A 25,484-nucleotide genomic window follows, 5' to 3' on the forward strand; every position below is an offset into this window, starting at 1 on the left:
TCTTTGTGTGCCCTGAACCCCAAAGCTCCTCATTTGTTGTGTGGGGAAGAGCCAAATCCCACAGCCCTGCTGGGACCAGCTCCCTCCTGCTCTTCAGCACCACAAATTCCCAAAAATTCCTGCCAAAGCACAGAAAATATTCCCAATTTATTAAGAAAATTAAAAAACTGGCTGAGCCCTGTGTGAACCCCACCAAACCAAAGGTGCCTCCCAAAGGTTTTCCATTCTCTCTCCCAAGAATCTCAGCTCATTTCTGGGTCACTCCAGGCCTTCCCATCACATGAAGACATTTATTAGAGAGAATTACTCAGTGCCTGTGGTCACCCCTGCCCATTCCCAGTTATCCAAAGGGATTTCCCATTGCAGCTCTGCTGCCTGGGGACTCCCTCCAGCACAGCCAAGCTGGTGACAAGGGACAGCCACACCTTGCAGGATGTTTCTGGTGGCCATTCAATATCTCCAGAGAAAAGCCTCGTCTGCCTTGGCCAGGCTGGGATTTAAATTCTCCATTTCAGGGGTAAACGGAGATTAAACCCAAATTTCCAGCCCTCAATCACAAAAGGAGGGTAGGACATGCTCAGAGGTGGCTCTCAGGGCAATTAACAGGAATCCCAGAGTAATTAAGCACGAATGTGTCCGTGCTGCAGAACAGAGGGGCAGCAGCTCTTTGAACAACCACCAGGCAGGGGCAGGAGTTCAGTGGCCACCTTGGGAGAGAACTGAGCCACCAGAGCAGGAATTTATCTCCTGAGCACCAGGATTTGTCCTGGCACAGGCTGCAGCCCTCGGCCAGCAAAACTCAGCACATCCAGCCTGGCCAGGAGCAGCTCTGACCCTCGGCCTGGGCTGAGCATCCCAGCGCTTCCCAACCTGGAAAAAACCACCCGGAGCCCGAGCTTTGCTTCTCTCCACACCCAGAGCCTCGGGCCACGCTGGAAAGAGCAGAGAGGTTCGGGAATCCCACTGCAGGAGGTGGGAAACGCCACCACCACCACCCCACATCCCTGAGTGCTCTCTGCTCCCTGGAATGTCCATGGAATGACATCCCAGCTCCCACATTCCTGCTCTCCTGCTGCAGCTCCAGCACACACACACACACACACACACACACACACACACACACACACAAAAATGAGATTTTTAATGGCCAGGAGACCCTGCCCAGCCCTGCTCCAGCCTCCTCCCACCTCCTGGATTTGTGCTGGATGCTCTCAAGGCACCCTTTGTTGCAGGAGCTCCAGCTTCTCTCCCTCACCCACCAGCTGCCACAGCAGAGGAGGATTTCCAGCCACAAACATTCCCTTTCTGTTTTCCAAAGGGCTTCCTCCCACCACGAAAGCTCATTTTGAAACGATTTTTTTCCCTTTGTAAAGCAATGCAAGCAGGCACTGCCAACAGGAAAGCCCAGCACGCAGCATTCCTGCAGGACAGAAATGTTTTGTGCCCCCATCGGGAGTGGGATGGTAAAAGATCATTCCTGCCATCAAAATGAGGCTGCTCAACCTCTGTAAATTCATCCCTAAATCCAAACACCTTCTGTTCTAACAGATCTCTGCACCTGGATGCCAAATGTCATGGAGAACACCCAACCCTCAGGTAAACCAGGGGTTAAATCTGCCACAGCCTCACAGAGCCTCCACATTTCCAACAGCTGTCCCAAATTATTCTTTTTCCTGCTATTTTCAAGGTGATTTCTGCTGATTTCGCATCAGAGGGTGGAAGGAGTTCAGGCTGAGTCCCGGGTGTCATCAGCAGAAGGGACAAATGGCAAAGAAAAAAGCGGGCAGGAGCTCAGGAAAACCAGCTGGAGAACCCAGGAGAAGTGAGAAAAGAATCAACTCCGGGCTCTTTCCTTGTGCCAGCACCGGAGGATTTGCAGAGTGAGGACTGGGAGTGTGAAACAAAAATAAAAAAAGGGGTTAGAAAGTGCAGAAAGTGCCACACCGGCTCAGCCTGGTGAGCCCCGGTGTGAGGCTCAGGCTGCATTTTGGGGATTTCTCTGCTTATTGAGAACAGCAGCAGAGTTTAAAAAAATCCACGAATTTAGGTCCAGATTGAACCCACTTAATTCCATTTAAAGTGAGCTGCTTCACACTAAATTCCTAAATTCTTCCCCTGCTCATTCCTACCACAGCCAGGGAAAGGATCGGGATGGATTCCCCTGGGAAACACCTCCTCCCTCCCTCCCTCCCAGCCCGTGCTCCTCAGCAATTATGGCAGCTTCGATTCCTCATTTCGCCTTTGTGGTGCTGGCAGCCAGAGCTTGGCAGCAGCAGGAACAGAGAAATGATTCCAGGAAGAGGGAAATGATCCCAGGAGCAGGGAAATGATCCCAGGAGCAGGGAAATAATTATTCCAGGAGCAGGGAAATGATTCCAGGAGCAGGGAAATTATCCCAGAAGCAGGGAAATTATTCCAGGAGCAAGAAAGTGATTCCAGGAGCAGGGAGATCCCAGGAATAGAGAGGGAGATCCCAGGATCAGGGAGATCCCAGGAGCAAATTCCAGCCTCGCTGGTCCAACATCGGGCTGGAATTGTGTCCCCAGGCAGAGCCAGGCACGGGAAATGACTTTAGCAGGCTGGATTTCTCCTGCTGCTGTTGGCTTTCCCTGATTCCCATCCCTGGATGTTTAATGTATTCCGAGGGAGGCGCGGAGACAGCGAGGGAGAGCCAGACAGATTTATAATGTGCCAAGAAAAAAAAAAAAAAAGGCCATTTGGCAGAGGTTTGGGTGCCGCGGTGCCAGGGCTGGGAATGTCTGCCTGGATTTCGGGAGCACACCCAGCCTGGGAGGAGCTGGGATTGGGAAGCACAGCCCAAACATCAGCTCCATGCTCTTCCCATCCTCCTCCTCCTCCTCGCTCTGCTTCCCAGTCTCAGCTGCAGTGGGTACGGGGGGTGTGGGATGAAGGAAAGCGATTTTCCATAGGACACACACACACAAAAAGGTGGATCTGGGATATTTGGGAGCTCCTGCAGCAGGGCAGAGTCAGGGCAATGCCAGCACCTGGGAATGGGAGCTCCTGATTCCCTTGGGAGCAGCTCAGGGCACTTGGAAACCCCAGCCCAGAGCAGGATGCTCTTTATAAAACCCCTGTTTTGTGGCATCTAGACTTAGCAAAACACTGATCTCACCTTCCAGCAAAAGATTCAACTCACAGCTGCCTCCTAAAGAGCATCCAAACCAGAAATCCAGGAAAATCCCTGGAAATCCAAGAAAATCCTCCAAAGCCTGCCTGGGGCAGAACCAGTGTCCCACGTTGGCAGCCCTGAGGTCACTTCCATGTGGTCAGGGCTCGCTGGCAGCCAAAACCTCACCCCAAAACCTTATCCTAAAACCTCATCCCAAAACCTCATCCTAAAACCTCATCCCAAAACCTCATTCTAAAACCTCATCCCAAAACTTTACCCCAAAATCTCATCCCAAAACCTCATCCTAAAACCTCATCCCAAAACCTCATCTCAAAACCTCGTCCTAAAACCTCACCCCAAAACTTTACCCCAAAACCTCATCCCAACACCCCATCCCTGCTCCTGTGCAGCATCAGTGGGGCTTGAACAGTGCCCTGATGGGGTGACAAGGGGTGAGCATTTCATTTTCTAATAAGAGGAAACCCCAGCAGGGTAATTAGCTGCTGGGTCATTACAGCTCCGTGTGACACAGCCTGGGAGCCCCAACACCCCCCCAGTTTCTGCTGCTTTCCTGGAAACTGCAAATATTAGCCACAAAAAAAAAAAAAACCACCAAAAATGTGGGTACCACTGCTAATGAAATACATTTCTGCTCGTTTTGGTCTCTCAGGACAGCCCTTTGTCAGGATGATGAGCCAGATCCCTGGGAGATGTGCTCCTAATCCTATTTGGCCACTCAATCCTTTATTTCCTTGTGCCTTTTTTTCCCCTCCTGTGACCACACTCCTCCTCTTCCCTTACCTATCCCATTTTTTTTTTTTGTATTGGGAATTAATTTTATTGGATTTTTAAAAATTATTTTTATTTTACTGGATTAATTCCCACTACAGCTCCATTACAACCAAATCTCTCCTGGGACCAGGAGCCAGCACCTGGATACAAATCCTGACTCTCCCAGATTGCTGCTTCGTTTCTTTTTCTCGCTTCCTTAAGCAAAAATAATAAATATATAATGCCCAACACAAGGAAAACAAGCAGAAAACAAGCAGCCCTTTCTATTCCCATCAGCCTCATCCACAGGTTTGACACCAGATGGGAAAGCTTTGCTGAGGAGCTGCATGAGGAGGGAATTTGGGTTATTTTTTCCCTATTTTTAACCAAAAAAAATTCCTTCTGTGTAAACTGCAAGCCGCGGTGTGCACGGTGACACGTGCCTGTACGTTAATTAGCAGCTAATTAGGAGCTCTTGGAGCAGTTTGGGATGTTTGGAGGATGGATGGCTGAGGTTTTCCAGAGCACTCCTCCTCCCTGAAGGGCTGCTCTCCTCTGCAGCAGGGGAAGGAAGATGGAAACAGAGGAAAAAGCCTCTGGGGGAAGCAAAAATGGGGGAAATGAGACTGGAGGGGATGGAGGATCCTGGAGGTTGGGACTGCACCTCCAAATGTGGCCGTGGAAAGGGGTTTTAACCCTTTAAATGCAGCAGAAATAAGATGCACAGCTACACGGTCATCTTTCATGACAGGAAAGAAAGAGACAAATTTATTCAGAAACACACTTGGTTTTAAATGTGGACACACACATTGACAGAGCTGGGGAATTCCAGCTTGGAAATTCTTTTTCAGGCCTGGATTTCTCCTGACTCTCAGCTCCATTCCCAGGCTGACAAGCTGACTGCAGCTTCAGTTAGGGAGGAGTCTCCAGGGTGAGAACACGGTGACAAACAGAGTGGAATTCATCACCAACATTAACCCCTGGTGTCTTTCCCGTGGGACACATCCTGAGGTGCTGTCCCAGGGATGTTTTTCCCAATTGTCCAATGAGCTCCTGTCCTGTCCTGGCTGCACTGACACACTTTAAATCCGGGCTGTCTGTACAATAAATTGGCCTTTTTGCCCCACAGAGCTCCGTGTGTGTTGCTGTCCTTTCTCTCTTTGTTTGACCACATTTATAGCCTGACTGCAATTCTAAGAGTAGAGAAAAGGTGATTGGTTCAGAGAGAAGACACCCCATTGCCAGGGCCTGGGCACACACCACAACAGGGCTTCTATCTTTGTTATTAATTCTTTTTTTTTGACCAAATTATCACCCTGGGAGAAATCCTCCCCAGCCTTGAGCTGGGCCAGCTGATGGGCTGGGAACAGAGCTGAGAAGCTCCAGCCTGGAATATTTTTCAGGCTGTAATTTTCTGACTTTCTCCATCTGTGTCCCCACAGGGACAATCTGGGAGGTCGGGACAGCCCAGCTCCCTCCCAGCTCTCTGCCCTTCATCCCTCTGGATTTGCCAAAACCACCGTGGCCAACCCCTGCTGCCACTGTCCCCAGCGCCGTGGTGGCCCTGAGGGGTGGCAGGGCCAGCTTGGGGACAGCAGGGACTCACCAGGACTGAGGCTTCCTCTTCATGATGCCCTGGCGTCTCCACTGCGAGTGGGGGCTCAGGTGATAGGTGAGCTGCCTGCACAGCTTCTCCATGGCGCCCAGAGAGTCTCCTTCCTGCAGAAATACACCAGGGGTGAGGCTGGGCACAGCACACACAGGGCATGAGCCCAGACACACTGGGAGCCTCAAGGGACCACCCTCAAAAGTGTCCAGAAAGGGGGGAAAAACCTCTCTGATTGCTAAGATTCTGCAGGACTATTATTATTATTATTATTATTATTATTATTATTATTATTATTATTATTGTTATTGTTATTGTTATTATTATTATTGTTATTATTATAATTATTATTATTTCCTTTTCAACACCAGTTTTAATAGGGAGGGCCCAGAGCTGGAAATCCCCACTCATCCCTGAGGGTGGATAATAATAATAATAATAATAATAATAATAATAATAATAATAATAATAATAATAATAATAATAATAATAATAATAATAATTATTATTATTATTATTATTATTATTATTACTATTATTACCATTACTATTGCTATTGCTATTACTATTTTTTTAAATTATTATTACGACTATTATTATTATTATTATTATTATTATTATTATTATTATTGTTTCCTTTTCAACACCAGTTTTAATAGGGAGGGTCCAGAGCTGGAAACCCCCACTCATCCCTAAGGGTGGATATTATTATTATTACTATTATTATTATCATCATCATCATTCAATCATCAGTAATCAACATTATTATTATTACCATCAATAATAATCATCATTATTTTTATCATTATTATCACTATTAGTATTATCAGTATTACTATTTTGCCACCATTGTTATTATTGTTATTATTGTTATATTGTTATTTTTGTTATATTGTTATATTGCTATTATTGTTATATTGTTAATATTGTTATTATTGTTATATTGTTATTATTGTTACCATTGGACACCACACAACAGCTTCCAGCACTTAAATTTGGCAGGGATTGTTTACATTTGGTAAAATTACCCATTCATTACCACCAAAAACTGCTCTGTGAGCTGATGGAGTCTTGGGAAGAGAAAATCTCACCAAAATCTCACTACATTTAATTGTTAGGAAAAATCAAATCATGAATAAATATGATTCTTCTGGATTTTGACTCAGATTTCCACCCCAAGGGATGCTGGCTTGGAAAACTTGAACCCTGAAAGTTTCTAAGGATTTGGGTCTAGAAATTCTGGGTCCTAAAAATGAAATAAAACTCAATCCTCTTGTCCAGACTGCTCAGTCATGTTCCAGGATTTTCATAGACACGATTTGCCATGAAATAACTCAAACCACCCATCCTGCTCTCTGAAAGGTCACAGGCACAGGTGAACCTGGCTGGAAGATCAATAATGATAAAAATAAAATAAAATAAAATAAAATAAAATAAAATAAAATAAAATAAAATAAAATAAAATAAAATAAAATAAAATAAAATAAAATAAAATAAAATAATTATTTTTAAAAAATCCAATTTGTGCTGTCTGCCTGGTTTTATCAACCTGCCTCATCATTAGGGAAGACACAGGAATTGAAGAGGAAACCCCACAATAAACGGCCTGGGCTGCTCAGGGATGGCTCAGGATTTTCTGGGAAAATCCAGGCAGGAATGCTGAATCTCCTCTGCCTGGACAGCCAATTATTGCTGCCTTCACATCCCCCCTGAGAGCTCAGGTTTTGCAGCCTAATTTATGAAATTTATGCGATTTATTTAATTTATATCCCCCACCACCTCCACATCAGCATAGCAGGACCAGCCTTATAAAGACATCATAAATATTGAATTACCAGGGAGCAATTGGGATTTTGACAAATCACTTGGGGGTGTACAGGGAAACAATTACAGCAGGTTTGCTCAGGGTTAAAAAAAAAAAACCACCACAAAACACAAAAACCCCAAACCCAGGACATCTCTGAAGTGGCTGGGGCAGAAATATCAGCCAGGATTTGTGGGTTTTGACTCCACTCCAAGAATGAAGGTTTGATATAAATTTGGGAGGGTTTATTCACAAACATGTCCAGGTACCCACGTTGATTCCCATTCGTCACAATCTGATTTTCCCGGGTAAATCCAGGCTGGTGCCCAGCTCCATCTGCACTGAGGGCAGGGGATTTCAGGCAGAAATTCCAGATTTAGGGCATGGAAAACCCTGGGGAGCAGGAGCCACTTCCCGGGCGAGCCTCTGATTCCCAGGAAATCTGGGTTTGTAGGAGAACATTTCAACCCTTAATTTTCAACACCTCATCAAAATCAGAGATTTCATCCCACAAATTCCATTATTCAGGCATCCCCAGTGCTCCTCTCCCACTGCAGACCCTGTGGCAAGAACCAGCCCTGGGTGAGCCCTGTGCAAAATTAACAGAGAAAAATAAGAAAGGCAAGATTTTACCTCGTGTTTCCCATTGGAAAAGCAGGCAATTCCTTAATCAGAGCCTCAAAATATTTTGGGAAAGCAACACTGCCAGCAACACCTTCCTGGCTTTGGAAGCACCAGCCCCAAGGTGAGAAGAAAACACCAGGGATTTTGACACCTCCCTGTATTTTTATTTTTTTTTTTTTACCCACAGCGAGCTGCCAGGTGCCAGCAGCTTTGATGTCTTTATTTTTTATTTTTTATTTTTAAGCATTGCAGCAGCCCCTGAAATAGCAGATCCACCCTCAGGGATGAGTGGGGGTTTCCAGCTCTGAGCTTTCCCTGCTCAAACCGGTGTTGAAAAGGAAACAATGCTCGAAAATCGTCAGGGGGAAGGACACGGTGCTGGCATTTTGTGCTGCAAATTGCCTCCAAAATAACCCTGCAAGAGACAATTCAAGCTGCCTCCAGCATTATCCCAGCTCAGCTGCTGGGGAAGTGAAATGATTCACAAAAGGAACGTGGAGAAGAAGCTGAGAAGGTAAAAAAAAAAATTTTAAAAAAATCCAAATTTGTGCTGGTTCAGATGTGCCATGGCCATTTTGCTTTTTCAATGAGAGGTGGGTTTTTTTCTGCTTTTGTTTTTGGGGTTTTTTTTGTTTGTTTGTTTGTTTTTCCCCCTCAAGCTCCCAGACCTGCAGGTGGCCAAGGGAAGCTCAGACCTGAATTTCCCATCAAACCAATTCCTGAAGAATTCAGCCCAAAGCAGCTCAGGCCACCCCTGCTGGGGCAGAGGGATCCCAGGAAAGAGGCAGGAGCAGCACAAGGAAATTTTCATCCTTTCTCCACATCCTCCCACGGCCATCCCGACCCTTTCAGCCCTTTTGCTGCACAAACTCAACTCCCAAGCCCTGCAGGTCCTGGCATATTTTTATTTTGGGGGGTTTATATATGATTTAGAGCACATGATTCCTGCACACATCATTCTGTAGATAAAAACCCCAGTGAGAAATTAAATTCCCATTTCAGAGGCACAGGATGGGCTCCTTCCTTCTGCACATCTCATTCCTGTGGTTCAGACACAAATTTTGTGCTTCAGGAACCCAAAATTCTCAGGTTTTTACCCAATTCCTCCCCAGAGCAAGCCCAAAACTCGTGTGCAGAAGAGCTTTTGCTGGTGCTGTGCCAAAGATTCCAAACAAAACTTTTCCCTGATCCTGATCCAAGTCTATCAGGAAATAATTGGAGCTGACTGATGCACACCCTGATGGGACTGAGCCCAAGAGCTTGTTTGGAAAGGGAATCAGCTTCAAAACCAGCTTTAAAACCAACTTTAAAATCAGATTTAAAACCAACTTTGAAATCAGCTTTAAAACCAGCCCAGCTCGTGCTGCTGAGGTTTGAAGCTCGCTGGGGAATGAGGAGAGGGGATTAGCCTGGAGGGATGGTGCCAAATATTCCCGTGGGATGCTCCCTTTGCCATGGGATAACATCCCTGCTCCCCACCCAGCACCAGCAGCACCCTCAGGAATTAAGAGAAAAAAAAGAAAAAAAAAAAAAGCCACAAACTCCTCTGGGCAGACCCTGCTGCTCCCAGGGGTGAACAGCTTCCCACAACTCCAAAATCAACACCAAAACTCTTCCTGCCACCATCAGTCTGAGTCACATCACTCATGCAAGGTCAATACAAAGCTGATTTTTTGTGGTCAGAGGGCAGGGAAACCTCAACCTGCAGAGCCTGAGTGCCACAGTGCTGGATTTTGGGAAACCCCAAGTGCCCTTCCCATGGAAAAGACAAGCAGCAAGCAGAAAAATTGCATTTTCTCACCACCAGAGGCCAATTCCAGCAGCAAACACTCCTGAAATGACACACAGGAAAGGCAGCACACAAAATGTGGCCCCTCTAACATCACACAGGGGGTGGGAATGTGCATTTTTAAATCTGGGTTTTCAAACTCTGGGAGTTAAAACTGCATGGCAGGGCTGGGGAGGTGGGACAGACCACACACACACACACACACAGAGATGCTGCTGACAGGAAAAGTTGGGGATGTGCCCTTTTCCTGAGCACTGATAAATGCTGGTGAGGAGCCTTCAGCTGAGCTCCTGCACATCCAGCAGCCACACATCTGGGAACATCCATGGATTTGCTCCCACTGCGTTGGATCTCAGGAATGTGGAGTTTTGGAGCTTTCTGTGCTTGCAGGCACTGACCCCCTGGAAAACACTGCTCTGGAGCTGGAACCTTGGAAAAGGCTTGGAAATATCAATAATGAGTTAGAAATCACAAATGTGTGGTGGGTTAGATGTGTGTATTTTCAATGGGTGATGGGTTTTAAATTTTAGGGTTTTATAGTATAGTGGTGGATATGGGACAGGATGGAGAATTTTGGGTGGTGTCTTTTTCTATCTTCACAGAACTCAGGCAGTAACCTCTGGTTGATCAGTCAAATGTCACTCTAAGGGTCGTGGGAATCTATTATTGGGTCAAAAGGATAAATAATGTAGGTGTTAAACTTCTATTGGTTTGTTTAGCTTTAAAAGGCCTTGAAGCAGCCTCAGCTGGAGCCATTTTTCCCACTTCTAGCAAAGAGCTGGAGGTGCTGTCATACTTTCTGTAATTTCTGATAAAATACAATAAACATCCAAGCCCAAACACAAAAATTACCTCAATCGTGTTTCTCTTAATCCTAGCTCTAAAAAAACCCAGACAAAACTAAAGAAAAACCACTAATAAAGGATGCAAAGCCCAGCACTCACCCCCACACCTCTGCAGCTCCTGCAGGGACAGAATCCCAGGTCACACACAGCACCTACCCTGATCCCTTAGGATTTTAGCTTTTATATTCTTCATTTATTTCTAATCCTGCAGTTCTTCAGTGTTTAACTCAGCTCCATACCCAGTGTGAGCTGCTGTTCCCGTTTTGGGCAGACACAACAATTCCTGTCTGGGCTGGCAATCAAGGACACCTCACTGCCTCAGACCCCGAGAAATGGAAACAAAAGTGAGATTTGGGGGCAGCAAACTTGGGGTAAAAGCCTTCATTACCTGGAGCTGGAATTGGAAGATTAACCCCAAATGAACCAAACTTATAAAAGTGTGAAAACCCCGTGACCCGTGGTCCATTTTTGGGTGTAACCCCTTGAGGGGGAGCTTTGTCTGAAACGTACCTGAAGGGCTTTCAATAAATATAAAGTGAATGGATTTTTATTCCCTCTTTATTCTGCCTGGCCTCTTTTTTTTTAATAGCTCAAAAAAGCATCAAAATGAGCTGCTGGCAGGAGCAGGAACTCTGCTCAGCTCCCTCTTTCCTTTCCACCCGTGCTGGAAAGCTCTGAGCAGAGGCTGTGCCCTGGCACGACTCAGGCAGCTCCCAAAGCCCAGCTTTGCAAGGCTCAGCTCAGGGGAGCAGCTTTTGGGCAATGCCTTGGCTCGTGTCCTCTCCAAGCTGGCAGAGCCCCAGCACAATTCCCGTTTTTTGGATGAGTTCTGGAGCACAGGAGGATTTCCCTGCAAAGGGCCCCTCTCCCCATCACTCGTGCTCTGCTCCAGCCCAAGGAGAGGAGCTGGGGATTGCTGGGATCTGAATCCTTTAACAGATTTCAGCTGGGAATGGGATTCGTGGCACTGTGAAATCACAGCCAGCCCTGCTCCAAGGGGATTTGCTCAGCAGGAAAAACAAGGAAAGGAGGAACCAGCCAAGCCCCCAAAAAGGATGGGGAGCCCCAGGAATGTGCTGGGGACCAGCAGCTCCTGCTGCTCTGGGTGGAGAAATTGGGAATTGGTCAAACTCAGGGATAAATGGGAGCAGGCAGAGGTTGGGATTGGGATTTGTGTCCCAATCCCACTTTTGCAATTGCAGCTGGATTTGGTACAGAGCTCCTTCTCCGGGATAAAACAAAACATCGATGAACGCTCTGAAAATCCTGGTAACTCCTCAGAAAATCAGCCATCGAATAAACAAAGCTAAAATAAAAACCCAAAAAACCCCAAAAAACTGCCAAACCTGCAGCGAGCCCTGATCCCACGGCTGAGGCATCACCTGCAGGACCTTTCACCACCCCTGGGCACTGTCCTGGCTTTTCTGCCTGGCTCCTTGGATTTCAGCACAGAAGAACAACCCTGGGAGGAGCAGAGCCACGGTTCCACGGGGGATAAATAACCCAGAGGGTTATTAATGAAATAATAAGAGAGAGTCACTGCCTGCCCTCCCTGCATCACCACGTGGGCAAAATTTGGGTCCCCAAATTGCATTTCAGGGCTGCTCCTAAAGGAGAGAGCTCAGGGAGGGATGCAAAGCCTGGTGATTAAGATGTTATTGCAAATTAATTTGTTGTCATTAAAAAAAATGAATCGCTGCTCCTCCTGCAGCAGCAGAATCCCCGGGGATGGGCAGAGCCCTGGGGGGCTGCACCGGGGCCAAGCACCGTGGAAAAGAGGCCAACATTAATGATTAAAGAGCTTTGGTGAAGGATTCCTGCTGCAGCACAGCAGGGGAGTGACCCAAATTAGAACAATTAGCCATTGTCTGGGGGCTGCGAGGAAGCAATAAGAATTTTTTTTTTTTTTTTTTTGGCGTTATTACACAGTTCCCACGTTTCTGTCACTCACAGTCAGTCTTAAAAAAAAAAGAAAAAAGAAAAAAAAGAAAAAGTGCTGTCCTGCAAATCTTAAATATGAGAACTCCCAGTCTTCCCAAATCCCTTAAAAATTAATTTTTCTCCCCCCCTCTCCCCTTTAGTAGTTCTTTTAGAAGACTTTTTACGCTTGCAACATCCCTTTGTGGATGCTGCAGGATGTGCAGCTGTGAGGCACGAGAAGCTCTGTCCAGGCACAGACCACACTTATCCCGGGAACACATTCCCTGCACAGGAAATATTTGCTGTGGAGACGCCTCAGCCAAGATTTTTGCCTTTCGTGCAGTTCAGCAGACAATGAACCTTAAAACATGACCTATTTCACACCTGAAAAATAAAGAGAATGAGAGATTTCCTTCCAAACCCTCCTCCCTTTTTTTTTTTTTTTTTTTTTTTTTTTTTTTTTTTTTGCCTTGGGTGATCAGCTAGGACAATAGGATAATAGTTTGGATTATTAAGCAAAAAACCTCCAACAGTTGAAAGACAAAGAAAACCCCATGTTCACAATGATTAATGGAATTATTATCCAGTTAAACAAAGGCATAAAACAGTGAGACGTGCCCTGGGAAGCCCCAGGGGAGAAAATTCCTCAATGGCTTTAATGTGAATGCAATCAGTTATCCCAAATTAGCAGGAGGCAAAGACAGCAAATCCCCAGGGACTCTGGGGTAGGGACAGACCTTGGGGTTTGGAAAGGATGGCAGCAAAACGTGACAAGTCCCCAAGTGTGAGGGCTTCACACCCCGAGAGATCCCTACAGTGGGAACGGGGACCCCCAACACTCCGGGGGATCCCACAAACCCCAAACCCGCAGCTGTGGCCCCAAAAAGGCTTCTCCTGCTTTTCCTGCTCCCCTCGGTGTTTAATGGGATCCGAATTTACGACTCTTCCCTTTTGATGTTGTCACGAGGGGCTGAAGTCATCTAATGATTTTCTGCTTTGCTTTTTCCCTTCCCTTTCTTCTCCTTTTTGTCCCTCCCCCCTGTGCTCTCAGAGCTCAGCCTATTGTTGTTTGCAGACATCTGTGCTGCAGCCAGTCCCACATTTCCCTCTGGAAGTCCTAATGGAGTTTCCTCCAGCAAATCCTGGGATTCCAAGAGGTAGGGAAAGATTTAAATTCACCATTGCCCCAAAACATCCCAGCAGGCAGGAGGTGAACGCAGGGATTGGTGACTGCTCCTACCTGCAACCCCATCCAGGTGTGCAGGGAGGATCCACCCCAAAACCCAGATCCCAAATCCCAAATGCCAAATCCCAAATGCCAAATCCCAAATCCCAAATGGCAAAATCCCAAATCCCAAATGGCAAATGCCAAATCCCAAATCCCAAATGGCAAATGCCAAATCCCAAATCCCAAGTCTCAAATGCCAAATCCCAAATGGCAAATCCCAAATCCCAAGTCTCAAATGCCAAATGCCAAATCCCAAATGGCAAATTCCAAATCCCAAATGCCAAATCCCAGATCCCAAATGCCAAATCCTTGCCCCTGCATGTCATGAAAAATCCCCCTGGAGGAGCTCTCCAAGGATGTGTCCTTAAAATATCACCTCGAGGGTGTTGCAATTCCCCTTCCCTCATTTCAGGCTCCTCTGGGAAGAGGATGCAGCGTGGGGAGGATGAGGGATGACGTGGGTGATGCCCAAAGGGAAGCAGATGTTGGCACAGTGGAATGATAGATCCCAAAAATAAATTCCAAATAAAGTGACAACGTGGCTTTGGGGCTGATCAGTTTGACCACCCCGTAGCACAGAGCAGAAAAGCTTTTGAAAATAAATCATGTCTGGTTTAATTCAAATTAAAGGAGGAACTTAAGCAATTTAATAAAGGGCATTTTAATAACAATCAGGGGGGTTTTTTGGGGGTCATATTTTGCAGTGATCACTGTGGAGTCACAGGGTTTACACACAGAGCCCAGCATCAAATCAGATCCTGCATCACCCATTTCAGGGGGATTTCATCTGAAATTACCCCAAATATTAGGAAATCGTGGTGGTTTGTGGGAAATCCTACTGAGAGAGTGTTAAAAGATGCACAGAAACAGAAATAAAAGACATTAAAGCAAACCCAGCTCCAGATGTTTTTTGGACAGGGAATGCTGCTCAGAGTGGAGACCTCACCCCTTCCTTCTGCTTGGCTTGGATAAAGGTTTTACCACCAAAAATTCCCTCTTAAAGAAGGTAAAAGAGGAAAAAGAGGTAAAATCTGAAGGAGCATAAATAAAAGCCAAAGAAAAAGGTGGTTTTCTTTTTGAGTGTGTGTATTTTTTTTTTAAGAAGAACCAATCTTCTATCAAGCAAAAATCAGACTTTGATAAAAGCTTATTAGAAACCCCATTGAATTCCCATGCAGCTCCCTTTTGCACAGGGAGGAGATGCTGATTTTGGAAATTTTGGAGATTTTGATCAGAAAACTCACCCCATCACCTGGCAAACCCTAAAATGCACCTACAAAACCATCCAGTGACAATTCCAAACTCGGGGTCTGCACAACAAAATGAAGAATAATTAAAGGTTGTGGCTGTAATTAGCTGCAAAGCAGGGTGAGAACACAGACCCTGAGCAGCATTTTTGGCCTCTCAGCACCTTTTTTTGGAGCAGCCTGGCACTGTGGCACTGAAGGTGTCCTGGAGCAGATGGCAGGGGCTCCGTGCCAGGGCAAAATTAACATTTTGTGGAGCCCTGTTTGACAGCAGCATAAAACTCAACGAGGGGGAAAGGCAGCAACTGGTGCAGAACGGGAGTGGGATGCTCTCTGGGGCAGGAGGGAGCTGCAGGGACAAGAAAGTGTCACCAGAGGGGACCTGCCTGGGCCACCTCCAGAAGGTCCCATTAAACCCCTTGGCTTCCATCAAATTAACCCAACACTGAGCATGGCACTTGTTTTAACTGCATGATTAAAAAAAAAAAACAACAAAACAACGACAAAAACAAAACAAAAAAAACCCCCTAAAACCCCCAAAAACAAACAAAAAAAAACCCCAAACAGAAAACCAACCAACCAAAAAAAAAAAAAAAAAAAAACCCACAAAAAAAATCCCAGAAAATCAACCCCAAATCCTCTGATTCCAGGCAAATTTACCAAAGCTGGAGACCCCAAAGGAGTGGGGTTGTCAGAGCTGCAGGGATGAGGGTGTGTGGTCACCTGAGCACAGCCACGTTCAGTTTTTAGCTCTCAGGATTGGATTTGTTCCTGCTCAACCCTCACAAATCCCACCAGCACTGGGTGCTCACTCAGGACAACCACAAACCACCAAGGACCCAGCAATTAAACCTTAATTAGCCCAAATTAGGAGCTGATGAAGCTGCAGGGTGACAGAACACTGAAAGGCAAAACCTGTAGCAACAAAGGCAAGGAACGGAACCCAAATTTACACATTTCCTCCCAAACCTGCTTGGCTGAAAAGCCAAAGTGCAAAGCCCGGGTGTGGCCACACCAAAAGGAAAAGCAATGTACAATGGGGTTTATCAAGAGAGGCAGGGGAGGAGCGGGACTGCAGCAGCTCAGGAAGTTGTTCCAAAGGATCCTGCAGTAATATTGCACTTGGACTTCAGAGAAGCAATTAGAGAAGGCAATAAAATCCGAGGTGATAGACGGCCCTGAGGGGAACACGGAAGATAAAGGGAAATTGCAAAAAAAAAAAAAAAAAGAATAAATAATATAAAAATCTTCCCTGAGAGCTGCTGGAGGGTACCCAGCTCCGCTTCCATGGAAAAGGAGGAGTGGGAGCAGGGTGGGGAGGTGTGTGCTGCATTTCCCTGTGCTGTGAGCCCTTAAAAACCTGCCTGGGGTGTGGGAGGAGGCCTTGGAGCATCCCCAATGCTGATAAATTGGACCCATTTGAGTGCTACAAACAAAGCCATTATGGGACGGTGACTGGAGCAGCATTTTAATGATAAATCCATGATAAAACTGCAATGAAACAAAGGGAGTGACTAAAAATCCAAGAGGGATTCCTCTGCATTTTTACTCATTACTCTGGAAATATCTCAGCAAACAACAGGTTAATTATTGCAACTGGGGGGCACAGCACAGAAAACCATCCCAGGGGCTGCTGCTGGAATCAGAGCTCAGGGATTGTGGTGCTCTCTTCCCTCCAGGAAAGGGAATGAAATCTCGATTTCTGTGAGGATCAATTCACTCCATTTCCATGCACTTCATTCGCTTTTCTTGTTTCACTTCTAGCAGCTTTGTTTCAGTTTTGAAATTTCATTTCTTCTGTTTCTCTTCTATCTCTTTGTTTACCTTTATTCTCTGATTTTAGGGAATTCAGTGGGAATTATTTTGGCAAGTTTTGGTCCTTTTGACTGCACTGCGTTTCATCTCCCTGTATTTGGTTGCTGTCACTGCATTTCAAATTTTCTGAATTTCAATTTCATTTCTAGTTGATCATATCTCCTTTCCAGAGTGTTTGTTCCACTCTGCTCTCTGATTTCAAGATTTCATTCCCTTTCCTGAAAGATGGCACTGCCTTCCCCCTCAACATGCACAGGGAGGATGAATTCCATTTTTCCCAAGTTTTCCACAGAAATAATAATAAAGTATTGGAATGCTTTGCCTGGGGAGGTGGTGGAGTCACCATCCCTGGATTTGTTTAAAAAAAAGCTCGGATGTGACACTCGGTGCCAGGGTTTAGTTCGGGTGTTGGGGCTGGGCTGGGCTTGATCTTGGAGGTCTCTTCCAGCCTGGTGATTGTGTGAATTCCAGAGGAAAACTGGGATTTCTCAGGAAAAATCCCCCTTGGAAGTGCAGGTCTCAGCCCAGCAGGCTCCACTCACCCTCCTCTGTCCCATCTTCCCTCGCAGGGCGAATCCAGCCGTGGATTATTGGGTTATTTCTGTCCCACATTCAGCACATCCCAGCACAGACTTTCCCAGCCTGGACCAGCTGCAGCACCCGGATCCCACGGGAAGCAGAGCCCAGCCCAGCCCCTCAGCTCTGCTGGAGCGTCCCTGGGATATTTTTGTTCATCCCTGGGGGTTCTCAGCTCTGGGAGCCTGGGGAGGGGTGGCAGGACCCCCATCACATCCAGTCCCTGTTGTTCCCTGCAGATGAGAATCCCAGGGAAAGGGCACAAGGCTCATCTCCACTCATTAACCAGCACAGGCACAGCAGAACCGGGGATTATCCCAATTTTTTAAAGGGAAAAGGAGGTGAGGAAGCAGCAGCCGAGTGTGTCCAAGCTCTCCCGGCTGCAGCTCTGGGGTGCAGCGAGGCTGGAGGGAGTGGGGACCATTCCAAGAGCTCCAAGCAGACGTGAAATTACAGACACAGAGCCCGGAGCTGAGCTGGGGATGTCCTGAGAGGATGGGTGGCAAAGGGGACAGGGAAAGTGACAGAGAAATCGGGAGGATTTAGCAAATTACTCAACAACTGCAAAACTCTTTGAAGATGGGAAGGGTGGGATAAAGCTCTTACCCAAATCCCCAAACTGGGAGATAAACACTTGCTGGACTTTGGCCAGAAACCCCAGTGCCTGCCATCGAGGAACAGCAATCACTGGAAAGGCTCCTGGCACCTTCCCTGTTTACTAAAACTCAGGTTTTTTTCCTTTCCTTTCCTTTCCTTTCCTTTCCTTTCCTTTCCTTTCCTTTCCTTTCCTTTCCTTTCCTTCTTTCTTTTTCTTTCTTTTCTGGAAGGAGCCATCACCTGGTGCTTCCCAGGGAAAGGAGGGCACTTTCTGCCCATGGGGTGACCCAGAGGGGGTTCAGAAAACCCACAGGGTCCTGAGCCACCCCACACCTGGGTGACAGCACCTCTGCCCTGTGGCACAGCCAAAGCAGGGGATGCAGAGCTGTCCCAGCAAGGTGACCGTGCTGGGAGCAGCCAAGGCAGGCTTGGAGCTCAGCAGAATGAGGACAAACTTCTCCTTGCTCCAAGAAATAACCTGCCAAGGCAGCTGTGCTGCTGCACACAGGCCAAACGCCAGGAACTCTTCAAATCCCAGCATTAGCCCTAGAAATGGGAGTGCTTCCAAACCCCAGAGGTGTTTTGAGTGCAGAGCCCTTCCCAAATCCAGGCATTGAAATGCTGAGGGGGCTCTTCATTCCTCATCCAGGGCTGGAGGGAGCAGCAAGGAAAGAGCTGCTGGAGCCCCAGGGGTTTATCCTCAGTGCTTTCAGCTCATCCTGCAAAGCCCGACCGTGGTGCCCAGCAAAGAAGCTGAAATTTGGGGGATTTTGGGGTTTTTCTTCAAGCCCATGGCACGGGGCAAAGGCAGGATTTGGGGCAGAGCCTCTGGACATGGCAGCAGCTCCATCCCTTCAAAACGTGCCCTGCCAGCCTTCAGGGCTCAGGGTTCAAACACGGGTTGATTGTAGCCCCAAAACTGCTCACATTGGCTCATAATATTTATTAAAACCTCTCTCACCCCCCTGGGCAGGTGCTGAGAAGCCTTTGCTGCCTGGAGCAGCTCAGACGTGGCCCAAATCAATTCCTCACCCAGCAGGAGAGGTTCATCAAGAGAGAGGAAACCCCTCCTTAGGGAAACCCTCAAAGTTTCCTTATTGAACACTCATTTCTGCAAACCCACACTTCCAGCAGAACGTTTTCCTGCTTGGCATTGCCACAGCTGTGAGCTGGGTTAGAAACAGATCCCAAAACTGCCCAAAAATGCCAGCTCTACCCTCCAGCCATCCCCCAGGCCAGGTCCCCATCAGGCTCACCCTCCTGCCAGGGAATCCAGAGCCTCCCTTCCTTTGAGGGAGATGATATTCTGATTAAAACCCAAATGAGCTGAACTCAAATGCCAATTACCAGCAGAAAACATCAATAAAATGTGTTGTCACTGTTTAATGAGGTGGCTGCCTCTTCATCTGTCACTTCCCTTGGGGACACTTGGTGAGGCTGTGGGTGAAGAGGCCCTGAGGAAAGACTGAAATTTAAACCGGGGAACTCCAGCCTCACCCACAGGTAACTGAAACATCTTTTCCAGCTCCTGGTTCATTTTTTAATCCTCTTTTTAATAATTTAATCACCCAGCCCATGTGATGATGCCCATCACCCAGAGCTGGTGTCAGCAAGATGCTCTTAGGGGAAGAAAGAGGGGAAGCTGAGCACATCCCTTGCTGCATGATGTGGCACCTGACATTTGGGAGGCACTGCAAAAATCCATCTCCAGGCTGATAAAAATCCACCCTGTGGCATTTCCAGGGCTTTGCAGATGGTTGGGAAAGGTCGTCCTGTTATTATGGGAGCTGAGCAAAAAAGGGGGCCTGGCAATCCTGCCAGCTGGCACTGAGATTTTGGGCTTCAGCAACCCAAAAAGGGATCAGAAAGATGAAAAGTTTGATAAAAGTCACCTTGGCCATGCTGGGCTGGTTAATGGTTGGACTTGATGACGTGAAATCTTTTCCAGCCTAAATAATTTTATGATCAGAGTGTGATAAACTGATCACATTTCCAATTTCATATGGAAATGGGGATGCTGGGAGGGACAGGAAGGATCCAGGGCCTTCCTTGCACCCCACAGGGTCTGGACAAAGGAGGGTCAGGCAGGGCCCAGGTCCCATTTCACACAAAACCCCAGTGAGTTCCCAGCAGTGGCACCATCACAGCCCATCCCTTTTGCCATTATTCCCTTTTAGATTTCATGTTTAAAACCCCTGCAAAGTGCAATTTCCCCCCATTTCCCAGGCACTCAGCTCAGCTCCAGCTCTCACACAAAAGCTTTAGGGAAGGAACATCTCTGGTTTTGCAGAGCAGAGAGAAGGACACCAAGACAGCAAAGAAGCAGATCTGCCCTCAGGGGGGTCTGAGCTTTCCAGACTTTTTCCTTCTTCAAGACACCTTCACATATTGCAGATGTCTTAAATACCCACAGAGGGATCTTCACACTTGAAGCAAGACCAGCAAAAAAACAAAACAAAAAAAAAGACCCAGAAAGAGCCATTAATACAGAATTAAGCTGAATCCTCATCATCCCCTCTGCTTTTATATCATATTTTGGGGGTTTAGAGGGGTTTTGTTCACAGATCAGCTCCTTTTAGGATGTTTCTTAAAGCAGAAAGCAAATAATAATAAATGTTCTCATAGCATTTCAGAATCTGAGAGCTGTGTGGGATTTTCCTTGCAGAGCAAAAGGGAAAGGTAAAAATCTCACTGGGGTTGAAGAGATCACCCTGTGCTGGATTGTCCCTCAACATGTCACTGTTCATGCCCATAACTTCATCTCATGAGGCTGAAAACCAAATTTGATGTCAGGAACTTGGAATGATAATTTGAATTCCAGCTCAAAGAATAACACACGTGGCAGAGGAGCTGGATTATGGGGATATTTATTGGGGATAAAGGCCTTGAGCTGATGGTTGTGGTGCCCTGATTATCTTCATCCTGCACAAACTGAGGTTATTAATACAGTTTTAGCCACATGGCACAGCACAGAGGGAGGGTAAATAAGAATAAAAATGCTCATTTTAGCTCTGACAGAAAGAACACATTTTAAAAATGCAGGGCATAGAAACCTCAATATCATTTGTAAGTTAAGTCCTTATCCCACAGGGCTGAAGGAGGGTTAGAAATGGATTATTAAAGGTCACCACAACCACCTTTCCTTTCCATGTTTACATGGATGGAATCGAAGCCATCCTGCAAACCTGATCAGTTCAGAGCTCAGGCAGGAAAAGACACTGGAGCCAGGGATGTGGCCACACAGAAACTGCTCAAATGACAGGAAAACAGATCTTCCATCCAGCCAGGACAAAATCCACTTTGCTTCCACTCTCCAGCTGCTGAGAGGAGCTTTACAAACTCTTCCTGACCCCATTTATCCTGAATTGCAGTGGGGAAGATGAGGATGATGTTCCCTGTTGCACACAGCTCCCAAATTGAGATATTTGCCCAAATCCACTCCCCTGGGTTTGAACAGGATCACATCTTCCACAAGAGACCGGGAAGGAGCTGCAGGCACCAGCAGGAGAACAGCCAGGCAAAGCTGGGTTTGGGGATGGGGCTTTGCTGAGCTGCTCTGCCAGCCCTGCCCTGGCAGAAAGCAGCAGGGTGGGGATCAGCAAAGCCAAAATCTCACTCTGGGCAGCCTTCAGGGCTTGGAGGAGCTTCCAGCTCCATCCCAGGGGCTGCAGTGAAACAGCACAAGGGCACAGCCCCAAAGCAGCCTTGCCCAAGGCTCCACTTTCCCCTTTCCCCCTTTATCCCAAACCCAAGAAATCCTCAAAGCTCACTGACTCACTCCCTATCACAGCCATCAGTCATCCACACTCGTGGCTTTGGGCTGTGGAAAAAAAGGAATTGCTTTAATTTTCCAATAGTTCAGGGCCAGCTATCCCTGCTGGCACGGGGAGCTGTGAATTTTTCAGGGGGGCCCTTTGCTCCTTGCACAAAGTTTGTATTTTCAGCTCCTTCCCTCTGCAAACCCAGGCAGCTACAGGAGGTTTGGGGCATCCTGGCTGCTCCATCCCACACCACAGGGCTTTGCTGGGGTGTTTTGTCCCCTTTTCCCGGCCATGGGGACAGGCAGACATCACCAGCAGCACGCTCTGATTGCTGGCACTGGGTTTTGGGAAGTGGATTTGGAGCTGAGCTGCTCTCCAAGGAACCTTTTCCATGAGGGGAAAGGCAGGAGGATAAAAAACTGGACACAGGAGAGAAAATACTTGCTCAGATGTCTTTGATCTGAAGCAAACACCTCCTTTCCTTGCTGGAAAACTTCCTGCACAATCTGAATTTCCTGAACAGCAAATCTGCCCCTTCTGAGCCTCAGGAGCCCCAAAGGTGACAAGAGCTGCACTCCAGGGTTTGTTTGAACTGCATTACACACAGCTGTGAATAGGGATGGGACCAAATCCAACTCCTAACTTCCAAATGATCTGGACAAGAGTTTTTCCTTGGCTCCCTGGACCCTTGGGCCAGGCTGGGATCTCAGCAGGTCCTGGGAGATGCAGTCCAGCAGTGCTCCACTGCCTGGACACCCACACAAAACTCACCCAAACATTTCCACCTCCCAAATTCCTCCTGCACAGCACTCCAGCCTCCTCCAGCACGATTCAGAGTTTTTGGGTTGAATTTGCTGGCTGGAATCAGCATCCCCTGAACTCCACAGCCACGCTGGAGAGCCCAGGCCAACTTTTTCCTGGCCATACAGACTCAGGCTGTGTTTACCCAGGGCTTGGAAAAATGATTCAACTTTTATTTTAGCTCAGAGGAGAGACCAAGGGGTCACCTTTAAGCTAAGGGTGGTATAAATAGAAGCTGAGTGAAAAAAGCAATGTACAGAGAGTCAGGAAAGCCTCTCCAGGAGGGAGGAGGGAAGCAGGACCCCATAACCCTGAGCAAGGACAAATTTAAAAGAGAAAGTTAACAGGGACCAAGGTCCAGGTCAGCTCTGGATGGATAAGGACAAGTTCCCAGCTGCCTCAACATATATATTTATATATATTTGTGCCACAGGATGCAGACCAAATGCCAAAATTTCTGCAGCACTCCTGGCCCTGAGCATTCTGCTCACACACATCGTGCCAAGCCTCTGTCAAAGTGAAATAAGGCTGGGGGAAGAGAGGGCTGGAAGGTGGAAAATAACCCTGGTGACTACAGCATGCAACTTTCTGGGGACTTATAGAACATCAGTACCTCAGGAAACCACCATGAGACATTGGGATGGAGTTAATTTTCACTCAGCTGCCAAAAAAAAAAAAGAGTTTAAAGCACAGCTGGTGACACCCAAACCTGAGCAAAGGCACAATTGAGGAGCTGCAGCACAGCTCTGCTGCTGCTGGACTTGTTCTCTGTCACCTGCACAAACCCTGTTTGTCTCTCCAAGGCAACATCCATCCATCATCCATCCCTCCATTTATCCATCCCTCCATCCATCATCCATCCATTTATCCCCCCATTCATCCATCCATCCCTCCATCAATCTCTTCATCCCTCCATTTATCCATCCCTTTATCCATCCATCCATCATCCATCCCACCATCCATTTATCCATCCCTGGTGTGGTGCTTCGAGCTGTGTGAAGGATGTGCAGAGCACCAAGGGTACCCAAAAAGCATCTCCTGCACAGTAAGAGCCCCAGTGCTGCACAGGCTGATTAATTTGGGGATTTGCCACCACAGAATCCCAGACTGGTCAGGTTGGAAGGGCCAAATTTCCTTTTCCAGCAGCACCATCCCACAGCACACAGACAGGATTGTGTCCAGACAGCTCTGGGGTATCTCCAGTGAAGGGAATCCACTTCCCCTCTGGACAATCTGTTCCAGCTCTCACCTGCACAGGTGGAGCTTCCTCGTCACCAGTTCCTGCCTGTTCCTCCTGTCCCAGTGCTGGGTCCCTGCACACAGGGACAGCCAGGATGAGGACGAGGTCCCCTCTCAGCATCTCCTGTCCAGGCTGAACAGCCCCAGCTCCCTCAGCCTTTCCCTGTCAGAGATGCTCCAGCACCTTCACCCTCTTTGTCCCCCTGCTCTGACCCTGCTCCTGGAGCTCTTCTTGTCCTGAGGAGCCCAGAACTGGACACAGCTGTCCAGATGTGCCTGACAGGGCTGAGCAGAGGAATGAGGAGGACTTGGCATCCCCCTGCTTGCCCTGGCACTGCCCATCCACAGCCTTTGGTGCCAAAGGAAACCTGCAGGGGGAGGAGAGCAGCAGCTCAGGGTGTTTTTACAGGGAATTCAGAGCTCTCCTCAGCCATGGCTCACCCTCAGGAGGAGAAACCAGCTCAGTCACAGTGCTCTGGAAAAGGGCAACCTCAGAGGGGAACGGGGCCTCTCCTCCTGGAAACGTGCCCAGCACAAGAGCAGCTTTCTCCACTTTCTCCACTTTCCCAGCTCTTGGGGGAGGAGGAAGGAAAGGATTTTGTTCTCCCCAGGAAAAGGGATCCAAGGACATCCCTGCACAGCACAGGGGTGTGGCTCCACCTTGGTCTCACGCTGTAGGACATGGGACAGCCATCCTTGGTCTCTGCAGGTGGAGATTTGGGTCCCTGGTGTCCCCTGCAGCCACTCCACCCTTCCCAACAGCTTTTACTGAGTGCACAGAGGTTTATGAAGCCCTTCAGGGTCAGGCTCACACCACAGCCCAAGCAGCACCTCTGTGGCTTTGCCTCCCAACATAAAAGGAATCTGTACACACTTAAAAAAAAAAAAAAAAAAGGCAATTTCCCTCCTTTTCAAACACCGGTGGAGGCTATAACTGAGTAAAACATCCACGAGAAGCAGCAGTGAATGACTCCATCCCTTCAGACACCCTCACAGGAAATTAAAGACTTGTTATTAGCAGCAAATACAAGAGTGATGCCTGCAGGTCCATCCACCCATGGATGATCCCTTGCCAGCAAGAGCTCAAAAACACCACCCATAAATAAAACCAGCACCAACATCAGCCAAACATCACTTGCTCAGCTGCAAAACCTGGTCCTCTTGGTCCAGACCACCCAAAACCGAGATGCTTTTCCCCTGGCACTCAGGGAGAAGCTCCACATTCCCAGTTCCCCAAGGCAGCACAGCCCCAGAGCGTGGCACCTACTGGTTTGGGGCAGTGGATGTATCTTGCCAGGCTGATGATCAGGTCGTGGGTGATGGGATCCACCAGGTTTCGGAAGCTGGCATAACGATAGAGGACATCATCCAGAGAGGTGGACTCCATCCCCAAATCCTGCAGGAAACAGGGCAGAGGAGCAGCATTAGGTGGGAGGGAAAAGCCTAAAGTGGTTCTTAAAATCAGCCCTCACCGGTGGAGGAGGAGATGATTCCCCAGCAGCTCCCACTAAAAATGATGTTGGAGGGGTTTTGGTGGCCAAGAGAAGGAAGGGACAGCCTGTGTCACCTTGAGGGAAGCTGCACTCCTGGCCTTCACCTGCTCTGCAAGAGGCTTTAGGGCTGCAGGATCAGCTCCTAAACCTGCTGAGCTAACAACACCCTTCCAATAGGAGAAAATCCAAGATGACCCCAGAGAACATCACACAGAACTGGGACTGGAGAATAAAA

General features: G+C 47.6%; 1 protein-coding gene across 2 annotated transcripts in view; it reads right to left on the minus strand.

Annotated features, from left to right (window-relative positions):
- Positions 1–25,484, minus strand: part of LRRC75A (leucine rich repeat containing 75A) — a 62,414-nt gene that overhangs the window by 14,406 nt on the left and 22,524 nt on the right. For both annotated transcript variants that reach the window (XM_014876636.2, XM_088177149.1), the window contains exons 2-3: positions 25,024–25,152; positions 5,511–5,623 (exon numbers count right to left, since the gene is read on the minus strand). In XM_014876636.2, coding sequence (XP_014732122.2) covers positions 5,511–5,623; positions 25,024–25,152 — 242 coding nt within the window. The remainder of the gene's footprint in view (positions 1–5,510; positions 5,624–25,023; positions 25,153–25,484) is intronic.

The sequence above is a fragment of the Sturnus vulgaris genome, chromosome 21, assembly GCF_052056855.1.
Source record: "Sturnus vulgaris isolate bStuVul1 chromosome 21, bStuVul1.hap1, whole genome shotgun sequence".
NCBI classification, from domain to species: Eukaryota; Metazoa; Chordata; class Aves; order Passeriformes; family Sturnidae; genus Sturnus; species Sturnus vulgaris.